Source organism: Mya arenaria, chromosome 12 (assembly GCF_026914265.1).
Source record: "Mya arenaria isolate MELC-2E11 chromosome 12, ASM2691426v1".
Lineage (NCBI taxonomy): Eukaryota > Metazoa > Mollusca > Bivalvia > Myida > Myidae > Mya > Mya arenaria.
This window is the reverse complement of record NC_069133.1, coordinates 36543947-36556910: the sequence shown is the minus strand read 5'-3', so window position 1 is coordinate 36556910 and position 12964 is coordinate 36543947. Positions and strand designations below refer to the sequence as shown.

The 12964-nt window shown below is 33.6% G+C and overlaps 1 protein-coding gene across 1 annotated transcript in view; it reads right to left on the bottom strand.

Moving 5' to 3' along the window:
- LOC128211588 (uncharacterized) overlaps positions 1 to 10988 on the bottom strand; it is a 38106-nt gene extending 27118 nt beyond the window's left edge. The window contains exons 1-3 of the mRNA XM_052916561.1: positions 10771 to 10988; positions 5507 to 8030; positions 337 to 453 (exon numbers count right to left, since the gene is read on the bottom strand). Of these exons, the coding sequence (XP_052772521.1) occupies positions 337 to 453; positions 5507 to 8027 (2638 nt within the window). The 5' untranslated portion in view covers positions 8028 to 8030; positions 10771 to 10988. The remainder of the gene's footprint in view (positions 1 to 336; positions 454 to 5506; positions 8031 to 10770) is intronic.
- Positions 10989 to 12964: the final 1976 nt, after the last annotated feature.

The following is a 12964-nucleotide window of genomic DNA, read 5'->3' as shown; positions in this document are numbered from 1 at the left end:
GAAAAAGCCACTCGCAGAATTTTGCGAGCGTGAATAAAAGTCACTCGCAATTTGTAAATCTCGCTCGCATTTTGCGAGTATGCGAGTCTAAATTCGAACCCTGTGTGTGTAAAGGCCAACGATTTAGTTTTGACACCACATTACCAATGACACCAGCGCCATGCAAATACCTCAAATTAATAAATTAATAATTAAAAATATTGACTACATTATGTCTTTAAATGACGGACACAATGTGAAGTATTTATTGAGGCTTTAACAAACAATCGATTTTCTCAAACCCCCAGCCATCCCTTATAATCAAACAATAATAATTGCTATTATATAGATACCCACCTGGGCTCACCGGGGTTTTCCTGACAGTAGCCCCACTGCCCTGGGGTAGACGGGGTGGGGACTGGGTGTCTTCATCTTCTGGGTCCTCTAAATCAGCTGCATTCCCTTCATCCATAGCTGTTCACGCAGACAAACATTGCAAAAGCAATTAATATGAAGCCTAACCTGATATTAATATACTTAACTTTAGACCAATGGAGAGAGTTACTTAAATCAAACCATAACTCTGGTAAAAAAATGCATGTGGACTTGGCTTCTAACTGCATGAGACTATCCTGACATCGTCTTTTATTAATTAAAAAAGGTAACTTGATCCATGAAGGGCCCTGTATAATAGCATATTTGACAAGGAGATAAATTTAAAGGTATGTTATCCGTCAGTTTGGTTACCTAACGATATGCAAATATGCTCTTAGATCATAACCAATTTCTATGAGATTCTATTGCAATATTAAGGTACTGTTCTGAAAATTTGCATTCAGTCATTGAAATAAGTCTTTTGGATGGACAAGCCCAAATTCATATACTACTGCTTGGCATTACATTTTTCAACAAGCCCTGCTGTATAAAACCCAAAATTTGAGCAAGCCCTGAAAGCGATTTTACCAGTCCATACAAAATACATATCAATAATTTTTAATATCTAAAACGTAATACACATCAAGGGAGTTAACTTTGAGAATATGGACCAAAGAGTTATGGTTATACAAATAGGTGCAAATACATGTATATTGCCACCAATTCCATTTCTGATGTCACTCTGTTTCTATTCAACATATTTGTTTGTCAAGGTAGGTACTTTCGACACAAAATAACAGTTTGTTTATTTCTTGTGCACAATTTCATATTGTCATTAATCAATCTTGCAATTTTATTGACTTTGTTGACAAATTTTATAAACTTTTATCAAAAAAGGGAGACAATTTGTAAAAAATGGGTTCCAGAGTTGTGATTCTTGCAACACTCAAATTTTCACATTGTTATATATATATACTGATGATTCAAGTTTCATTCTATTCCATCTTGGAGTAGGTCCCAAATTTCATCAAGCTGTTCAATTTCTAATCAAAAGTAAATTCATTTGTTACAAGGGAGATAATTACAGAACAGTAGGCCAAAGAGTTATGGTTATGATGTGCACAAGTCAAACATGTTCCCCAGAGACTGTAGGCTTGGGCCCAATCAGCCCAAACTTCCTCTTGGGCTCTCAGAAGTGACACCAGAAGTGGTTTTTACCCAGGCAACAGTCTTGAGGGTGATTCATATAGGTAAATAACTGTCTTTAGCAGTTAATTAAATAGACAGAAGATAATTGTTAGTTTCAGTGTAAGATCGTAATATAATAACCGAAAGTCTGTATTTCCAGGGTGAAATATATTGTGATATTTCATTGAAAAATAAAAATTCTTATTATTATTTGCCTTAAAGTGATTCAGAAAATTGTGCCAAATTGTATGTGAATGTAACATAATTTCGGAAATGACATCATTGAATATGTGTGCCCTGTGCACATTCACTTTTGATTGGGAATTGGGAGTAGGCTAAAATTTCAAAGCAGTTAAAATATCAAACGTTATTTCACTCTTCACACAGTGAAATATCATTTTTATTTCACTGATAAAAAAATTCTATAAACCATCGAAAGCATAAAATAAATTAGTATAACCTAAGCGCTACACAAGCTTAATTGGTAAAGTGCAATCATCTATCTAAGGTGCTCTTCTATAATATATCATATTTATAATATACATGTATATGTTAATTACTTAATGATATGTCTAATATTAAACAGATATTGGGTCAATTTTTCAGAACATTTTTTTTTAGTTAACAACGTTGTTAACGGCACTTTTGTTAACTTTCAAATCTTTATTGGTCTGGAAGTTTGATGGACACACAAGTATCTGTATCCATACAACAATTCAGCTGTACTTATTTTATTTAAATATACAAGCACATCATAAAATAGCCCAGTTTAGAAGATATCGTTAATCATGTCGTTAACTTTACAATGTTCTGAACAATTAGCCCATTGTTTACTTTTCTAATAAAGGAACACTTTGTCAGAGTTTGACAACATGCACTATTTCATCTAAAGCCAAAGTTAGGTTAATTGAAATATTTGAATGGTTTGACTATTTTAAGTCATGTTATTTCGTGTGTGATTCTTTAAAATTAAATACCCCGTCGTTCACACTATTGAAATATATCAATTAACCTAACTTTGGCTTTAGATTAATGACGCAGATTTGAATATAACATTTGTTTGGAAATCACTATTACTTGGTGAAAATATAAATTGATGCACAAAAGAAAACACATTAATTTTAATGCGTTATCATGTTTAACTCATTTGAATTTTGTAATCAAAACAAAAAAAGCTCATCATTTGTGTACATAGATAAAAAAATAGCCTTTATAAATGGGGTTTTAACTAATAGCCAAGTGGCCACAAATTCCCAGTTAAAAAAAGCGTCAAAAAATATCTCATTGCATGCTGGGATGTTTTCAACGTATCACATGACCCTAAATTCAACAAGCAAAGCGTGTGTCATATTTCAAGGCATGCAATGTGATATTTTAGCAGTTTTTTAAACAGTTTTTATTAATAATTACACACATTTAAGTACATGAATAACATTTTGAAGTTATGTCAATGAAATGTCTTTGAATGTATAGAGGATAATTGTTTGTTTCAGTGTAAGATCGTAATAGTTATATTGACTTATGGTGTTCACGAGGTGAAATATATTGCAATCTCACACTGAACCAAAAAAAAACAAAACTTTTTATTATATGCCTAAAAAGGACATTTTATGACAGTTTATTGTTGATTTTTAGAAAAGCGCACCAAATTGTATGCAAATGTAATTCATTTCTATGTACCAGCCCTGTGCGCGCTGACGTTCGATTTACATCATTTGGTATTTAGAGCAGCCTAAAATTTCAAAACAGTGAAAATATCAAAATGTTATTTCACAGTTGGTTACTTAATACTAGTGTATTGTGAAATATCATTTTTATTTTACTGAACTATCTCTATAAACCACATAGTCATATAATAAAATGTTTGTCTTAAAGTATTTCTATTGTTCATCTTTAAAGAAGCCGACATTATAAATGCCCCTGAAATGTACAAATCCCTTGCTACCCAACAGAAGCTAAAATTAAGCACAACAGTTACAGTTCTTACTGATCGGCCAAAGATTATTTTTAGATTCTCATCGACGGTCACTCAGTCATAACCCCTATGCCAAAACTTTTATTTTCTTTATAAAAAAATTCAGCCTACTGAAAAATTGGTCAAAAATTTGGAAAAAAGGCACCAATATTATTATGTACCACATAATGCTTCATTAGAAAAATAAATTCTGCCTATTAAATTTGAAATGAAAATCTAAAAATCTCTTTTCTCTGGCATAAACATATTACATATACAGAATGTGAAATGAAAGGTACAACAAGCATGATCACTGAGGCATTTTTCAGCTGTTTTTAGCAGTTAGCTGTAACCCATTATAATAATGCAAAATTTTAATAATCTTTTTCAAATGAACGAATCTTTGAAAATCAAGAGTGCTGTGGAGCAAAAACAACGCTTGTCTGCTGTTGTTTTTCAGTCGAACAATGCCCATTTATAAGTTTACCGTACTTTTCTGGTAATTTTCCAAAATTTTTAACATTTGGAGACATGATTTCCAATAACTCCAGGCCAGCTTCCAAACATTATTTAGCTAGAGTTCTCAATAAGTTTTTGTTGAACTGTCTGAAATAGTAAACTCACCAGCTTCTACTTATTCTTAGTACTTAAAATTCACTTACTTTTTCCCAAATTTGAACCGACCCAATTGTTATTTGAATCACCCATTTAAGCCGGCAGCTGGACCTGGTTCTTATCGAAAACACCACATAGCCCCAAAAAAGCCTCAGTGGTAACAGAATACATTTTAACAAACCTATCATATTAAGTTCTTGTCCATTTTAATACTGAAAGAAAGAAATAAAAAACATGGTTATGTTGTTGTAGACATGCTATATCAAAGAGGAAAACGTTGCTTTGCATCAACAATGACATAAATTTGTGCATTCATTAGAGAAGTGGTGCCCTCACAAATGTTCCTCATACTTTATGGCCAAGTTTTGTGAGATTGGATTTCCTTCTACATCTATAAACGAAACATATTTACAAGTTTCAAAACACTTGAGAGGCCCTGTTAAAATCTATTTATAGATTTACCTGTTTGAAAGTCATCGGAAATAAGCTATGGCCATTGATCGATGAAAAGATATCTGGATAAATTGATTATGAGGGCCTCAAATATTGGAATCAGTGAGTGGTGAAATATGGCAAATCCATGACAGTGCTCCAGCAAGGATTTGAAAAGGGTAGGGTGCTAGGTCAGAAAAGGCACTTTTGATTTGCATTGAATGAGCCTTACCATATTTTGGGGCACTTGCATGGGACAATGTTCAATTCTGATTATTCATATTGTGTATGTGTGGAAACTTAACTTTCAATACTAATAGTTTGTTATGAATACCTTAGCTGTTATATTCATTTTACTTATTTTATTGAATGTCAAAATTATGTATACATATTTATCATTTTAATGTTAATTTCTTTAAATTGACTCTGTCAAGCAAAAAGGTACAGCAGGGTGTAGTTAAAAGGGAGCAGGGTGCAGGAAAAGGGGCAGAGGGTGCCCAACCATGATATTAAGGCCTGACTGGAGCACTTCATGACACTGTCCTTGCTCCATGTTAACAACAACATTGTGGTTTGCTTTTAAGGTAAAGACTCAAATTCCCAAATTAGTAAATGCACAAACTTTGTCAATGGATACAAAACATTGGATGAATGGATGTGAAGAGTCAGATGATAAAAACGTGCGTATAATAATACATGTGCAAGCAGCTCTTATTAATCAGAAAACGTAACAGAAAATGATGTTCTAAATTGTAAAATACTGCCAAATCATCGAATGGCAACTGGCAACAAATATTGATGTAAAGTTAGTTGACAGTAATGGTAAACCTAAGTGTATCATCAATAGTCATCGATATTTTGATGTTGGTTATATAAACTGACCAATAAAATCTGCCAAGTACATGTACAGTAAAATGTTCATTTAAAAGCCTCAGGGATTTCACATTTCCGCAAATGTATTACCTGAACATTCATTTTCCCTTATGGTGTTACAGCCTTTCATATTAATTGAGCTTTTGTTAACAGAGTTGTCATCTTTCAATGTAAGAACCTTTGACATTGTTTCTTCAAGATTTACAAGCATGTCATGATATTTTTCTGATGAATCCAGTTCCATTTCAATACTTGAATAAACAGATTCTTTGTCTAACATAGCAGCATCTTTCTTAACTTCACTTTTATCCAGACTACATTCTTGTTCCATAATAACATCAGCACAATCAATGTTCTCAAGATCAGTAACACCAGATGCTTCAACATGTTCATCTTCTGCTCTTTCTATATTTTCTATCTCATAGCCATTATCTTGACCATCTTTTGATTCAGATTCAACTTCTTTTAATGCATCTGTAATTTCTATTTTATCATCATTATCAGGACCCCCTTTTGGTCTTTCTGTTTTGCTCCTTACATCAAATTCCACCCCAATTTCTTCTAATGCATCTTCTATTTCTATCTCATTACCATTATCAGGAACACCTTTTGGTTTTACATTTCCACTGATAACATCAAATTCAACTTCAATTTCATCAAATTCATCTTCTCTTTCTATTTCATTGCCATTATCTGGACCACCATGATCAAGTTCCTTCTGATTGCCATCATCAAATTCAGAGTTCATATTTGTTGATTGGTGTGCAGTCCATTTTATAGACAAAGAGGCAGCCTGTTCAGCTAGCAAGTTTCTCATTGGAGACTTGTTCTTAATCTTCTCCATGACTCTTTCCTGCAATTGTTGAATACTTGGTAACGGTATGCCACTTTGATTTTCTGTGTCAACATTACCTCCACAACCAGCATCTTCTCTGCCAAAACCTTCACAATTTTTAACATCTTTACCATCCAATTTAACTGATGTGTCATTTTCAGGTTCTAAAAAGCAAGCAGAACTTGAATTTGTTTTTGACATTTTCTCAGATAGACAAACATTGTCAATCCCATGACTTACATCTGAAACATTTTTTACAAGAATCTTGTCTTCTTTTCGTTGATTGTTATGCAATGGGTTCCCTTCTAGATTATCAAGTTTATGGTTAGAAGCATTGTGGGTGCTATCACAAGATAATGGTTCTTCTTCATTTTCAGTTAAACCATGTTTTCCACTAGTCTCTTTAAGTGTTGCAAATAGATTTAAGACAGGTTCTTTATCTTCCTTAGCTACATTAGGTTCTTGCTCTGTTATTGCATTGACTTCTGTTGTTTCTTCTGTAACTGAACTCTGTTCTTCATTGTCTAGTGTAATACTAACAGTTACACTCGATTCTTTTTCAACAGAGTGCTTATTTATTTCAACTTTTTCTTTAGAGTTCATCTTCACCGGACCTGTTGAACTCTTCTTTGTTGAAACATCTGATGTAGAAGGATTATATTTTGGTGAAAAAGTTTTCACTGAGGTTAAATTCCTATGGTTTTGTGCAGTAAACGCTTTTTTGCCTCTACCACTGCTAGAGTTATACTGTCTTCCACTAAATGAGCTTGGTACAATTCTTCCTCTGTTGTTGTAGCCTCGAGATTTTGACATTCCACCCAATTGATTGAAATTCTGCAGTCCATGAGATCGTTGGGCATTATTTCTTCCACCACCATAAGGTCGATCATATGCATGATGTCCTGGACTTTTTCCTGGCAATAACTGATTTAATGGCTGATATCTTTCTTCTGGCAATGACTGATCATAGGGCCGATATCTTTGAGTTTCTTCTGGCAATGGCTGATCATAGGGCTGATATCTTTGAGTTTCTTCTGGCAATGGCTGATCATAGGGCTGATATCCTGGAGTTTCTTCTAGCAATGGCTGATCATAGAGCCGATATCCTGGTGTTTCTTCTGGCAATGGCTGGTCATAGGGCTGATATCTTTGAGTTTCTTCTGGCAATGGCTGATCATAGGGCTGATATCTTTGAGTTTCATCTGGCAATGATGTATCATATGGCTGATATCCTGGAGTCTCTCCTGACAATGACTTATCATATGCCCGATATCCTGGAGTTTCTCCTGGCAATAACTGATCATATGCCCGATATCCTGAAGTTTCTTCTGGCAATGACTGATCATATTGCTGATATCCCCGAGTTTCTTCTGGCCATAATTGATCATAAGCCCGATATCCTGGAGTTTCTTCTGGCAATGACTGATCATAAGCCTGATATCCTGGAGTTTCTTTTGGCAATGACTGATCGTATGGCTGATATCTGTTAGTTTCTTCTTGCAATGACTGATCATATGGCCGATATCCTGGAGTATCTTCTGGCAAATAGTCAACATTATCAGATTGTGCATTGTTGTAATAATGTCCACTGGGATTAAAATGTGGTCCTCGCTGTTCATGCACATGAATTAACCTAGTCTGCATTGAGGGGTTAATACCAGTTTCCCTACCCATCTCCCAATCTTCATACCTCTGACCTGTCTGGACCGTTGGTAGGGACCCTCCATACGCTGGCTGGGTATATCTCGGCCTATGACCATTGTACCAGTCACCCATATTCTGATTAATTGGAGGAAACACACTTAATAAAGGCATCATATAGCTTATTCAAAGGGTTAATGGCAAACAGTTCTGAGTGAAATTATATATAGAATCACATAGAACTTGTTCAATGACACCCCTTTAATTGTTCTGGATAGAATTAACTTTGATCTGAACAAAATCAATGGTCAGAGAAAACTGGTACAAGATTGAAGATATATATGTATATATAGTAGGTCATGCAAAGGCACAGCATTCTTGTAAAATTATGAAAAATCATTTTAACAGAATTGAGTCAAATCTTTTATTATCATAAAGAAGTGAACTCATTGAATTTAGAACCAATAATACAACAAACAATGCATTTTAAGTATGATATATGTTAAATCAAATCAAATGAATCTAGAACAATATTTTATAGATATTTCACAATATTTCATTTTTTGAATGATTTACAGTCAAACCTGTAATAAGTGGCCACCTTTGCGAAAAGGTCAAAGTAGCTGCTTAAGACAGGTGGCCATGCACTTAATCTAGGTGGGAAATTTCTGCCACTTAAGCTTCGTTTAAACAGGGGTCTATTATAATATATATATCTTAAATAACAAATGACTGGCACACAAATTACAATGTATAATGTCGCCTTATCATATTTATTGTTGTTAAGGTCAAACTTGACATCTAAAGATGTTAAAATACAAATGTAATTTAATTTACTTTATTCCAAAATTATAAATTATATAATACAAGAAGTACATGTTCATATATGTACATTACAATAACAAAAGTAAAAAAATTCAAAATCAAGGCATAGAAAATATAAATGTATAGCAAATAACACAATTTGCAATTGACTTGAATAACTAATGACAAAAACAAAAATCCGTATACACAATTGTACATCAAAAAGTTCACTTTTTAAAAAAAAATCATCATTTTTATTTTCTTCACACCAGTGTCTTATCAAAATTGCGAAAATAAATCCTGACGTGTCAACATTATCCTGCCTTCTAATAATTCATAAACTCAACAGGTTCTGTCAGAGTCAAACACTAGCGATTTGTCTTGCTGTTACCCATTATAAAAAAATAAAATCACACACAATGCATATAGTAAATGTATGTTCACAAAAATAGAAATCTGTGCACTTTGTCAAAATTACAACTTGTTTTGTCACTTAAAGGGAAACTGTAAATCCATAATAACTGGTGTTCTTTGTTTGTTTTTGAACATTAGCTTTGTAATTAATAATGCATATTCATGTATCTTTTCACTAATTGAGTTATTTTTTATCAAAACACTTGTCAATGTGTTAAAAACGTAATTCCTCGGTAAGTAAACACATGGGGCTATCTTGTGATGTAATACACAATTTAATTGGATGACACAAATGTCCGAGCCCAACATATCTTTTCCATATAGACTTCTTTTTAATTACAGCTGTGTATTGGAAAACACACTATCTAATTGATTATCACATCTTGATAATAAAATAGTGGAAGTGTCAGAGACAGGGGATTAGTGGCTGTTAATTAGTGCCAAAATGGCCTTACTGGATCATAGGTTAGTGACCTTGGATGCGTTAGTCAGTTAGCGGCTTAATGTATATATTTATATAGTAAAAACGTACAGAAGAAATTTGGAGTGGCCAGGTAACACAGGTGGCCACTTAATACAGGTGGCCATCCAACCACGTTTGACTGTAGTATCATATTAATTGTTAGAAAAATGAGAAATATCTATAACATATCTTTAGGGGTGCTCAATTCAACAATTATTCCGAATCATTGTAGTCAAACTGAAAATATAGCACACACATAGCAGTCATACTAAGAGCTATATTAGTATGGTACTCACGGAGCCAATACTTGGCCCCATTCCAAATGCCATTAAAATCTATGTTTGTAACTTTTGCAAATTAAATCCCAAGCTCCCAACCTCAAGCACCAAGTATCAAGTTATAGAGCAGAAGACAACTTGTTTCATTTTTTTCTTTACATTTTTGGGTTGGTAGGTTTTTGGACTGTCAGAATCTTATTCCGTTTTGACCAATGGAGCACCCCATGGATAAACTGAACAAATTGAGAATAAGGACACATACTAATATGTATTGATTAACTAACAGGTCTAGGATAATCAGATTTTTGCAGATTTTTCATGATGATTCATTTTGTGAACAGTCTAAACAAATTGCTAACATAACATCACTGGATTCGAAAATTGGCTTGTCTACTTCCATTTATGCTTGCACACTCATAATGGACATGTTATAATCATAACGCTTCTGCATTGACACTGGTTGATTTGAACATTTCAGTAATAAATATGCATATCCCATAGCATGGGTGTATGTTTTTTTAAATGACAATTGAATGACACCAGCTTCCAAGTGAACTTTGCTATGACAATATTGGAGTAAAAAGATAAATAGAATTCACCAGTTTTGAGGAAGAGCAGCTTTATAGTTGCTCTCACAAAGTTGCATCCATACTTAAGTCAAAACCTTGAACCAGCTCTGTATAAAACCATTACTTTAACTGAGTGCCTTCTAGTTTGATGATGTCTGCATGAATGTGATTATTCAAGACCAAATAAAAAAGTCGCGAAAATATATGACATTTGCGGAAATCAACTATTTGACAAAATGTACGTTTAACCTCAATGGCAGTAAGATCATATTAAGATTTACTTATTTTTTCACACGAAATGCTTCATGTTGAAAATGTTTTGAAAGAGAGAAATACTGTCAAAATCTTACTAAAATAGTGTGTCGACTTTTCTTGGCAAAAGCTTCTGTTACATGTATAAACCCTAGTGGTTAATAAGTTAATACTTCCGCGTGCAACATATTATTTTGATTTTTTTAAATTCCAGTGCTACTTGAAGAAAATTAGTCCAATAAATGGTAATTATGCTTTGAAATGATAGAATAATTTAGACATTTCTTCTTTTGTAAAGTAGGGTGTAGTCTTTTAAAAAGTGAAGACGTACGGTACATAGAGATACCGGATTCCCCTAACTACTGGAATTCAATGGAATCCACTAAATTCTACAATTGTAGAACCAATGACCCTTGGTAAAAAGCTCGTCAACGAAAAAGGGCGGTCATGAGAGAACGACTTTATATATCATCATCATCATCATCATCATCATCATCATCATCATCATCATCATCATCATCATCACCACCATCTTCATCTTCATCATCAGCAGCAGCAGCAGCATCGCACGCAGCAGTTGGAAAAGCTTTGCACAATTAAAACATTCAATGTTAATTAACTCTTTGGTTAAAAATATATTATTAAAAACAGACAGAGAGAATTTAAATGCCCCCCCCCCCACTGTATACATGTGTAGGTTTTCATATAAAATAAAGACTAAGGTGAAAGAGTGTATGCCCAGACGGGGGTCGAATCCAGTACCTTTACACCACAATAGACATCACAACTGCATCGAATACGCCGTGGCTCGAAGGCATGCAAGGCTGTTGGGAATGTCCTATACGCTAAAAAGAACCATTTTCCGACCTTTATTTCATCTATTTGGTATACATGTATTAAAACAATTATATTAATTGTAGCAAATCTTATTTGAAAGTTAGAGGGCATCTTTAAACGGTGTTGAAAGAAAGGCTTGAACACAACTACATTGTATATCAGGGGTATACGAGCAGCTTTAATATCACCTTTCGAAAAGCAAATATGTTTTCATTTGCAACCCAAGGCTACATATTTTACATGAGTATAGCCATTTAAAAAAAGCAGCAAAAAAACAACAACAACTGATACGTAACACGCATTTCGAGTGATTTCTAAACAGGTATTAATTTATAACGCCACAAAAATGTTGACTGTATTTAAATGTATCTTATGAACTAAAACAAACAGACTGTGTCAATTACAAAGTATGCGCAGTCAAATTTAACAAAACTGATAAAGTCTGACGGATACGTTGGTTACAGACACAGACACAGATACGTTACAGAGGCAATAAAATAGAGCTTCTTTTCGTGTATTTACGTCTATATGCACATGGAAGTGTGTCTTCTAGGCTGTTGTTAACATTTGCCTGTGTGTGCTATGTATTGTAATCTTCAAAAGCTCGAGACTCTATTTGTGTTGTAAACCAATTGCAACATATAAAATTGGACGTTTTGGTCTGTTTTTAACTTTTTATTGATTCCAAGTGTCATCATTTTATGTGTTCTCTACGATGTGTATCTCATTTTCAGTCACCATACAAGAAACAAGAATCTTTTTTCAAGGTCGGATAACAAGAAAACTAGCCCAATTTCCCGACATCATGTCTTGGAGGAAACCACTGAGTGACTATAACTCCGTGTCATTAATGAAAAGCTTGATGGGGGATGTAAAATTGTGTTCATTGATAAATACATTGGTGAAGACCCAGTGCACACACTAGAATATACAATGAATTATGTTTTAATAGATGGCAGTAGTGAGTAATGAGAAATAGACACTCGAATTGCTGAAATATCATATATATCTAAAGAACAACGAAATAAAACGTAACAAGAAAATATTATTGTAACGTTATTCTTTAAAAAAGGTTTATAAAAAAAATAATGTAAGGTACTTTAAAGGGACTCGCTATTTTTTTTGGAGCAAAATTTAGTTTTTCTGGTTATGCATCTGGGAACACTTTTTGATAACATCACATGATAATGTCAATCAACCAATCACGCAACAACGAATTGCTCATAGCAGTTATTAACGCCAATACAAATTGTGGTCTTCAAAGACGATACTTATGAAAATATCATAATTTGCTGAAAGGTTCTAGCTTTTGGTATTTAGATTTAACACTCCTTATAATTTGCCAATTTTCGTCTTACTAAAAGTGCATTTTACAAAAACATGAGCGAGTCACTTTAAAGTGACTTTTTTGGGTCAAAAAATAATTTTCCCGAACATGCATCTGAAAACTTTTAG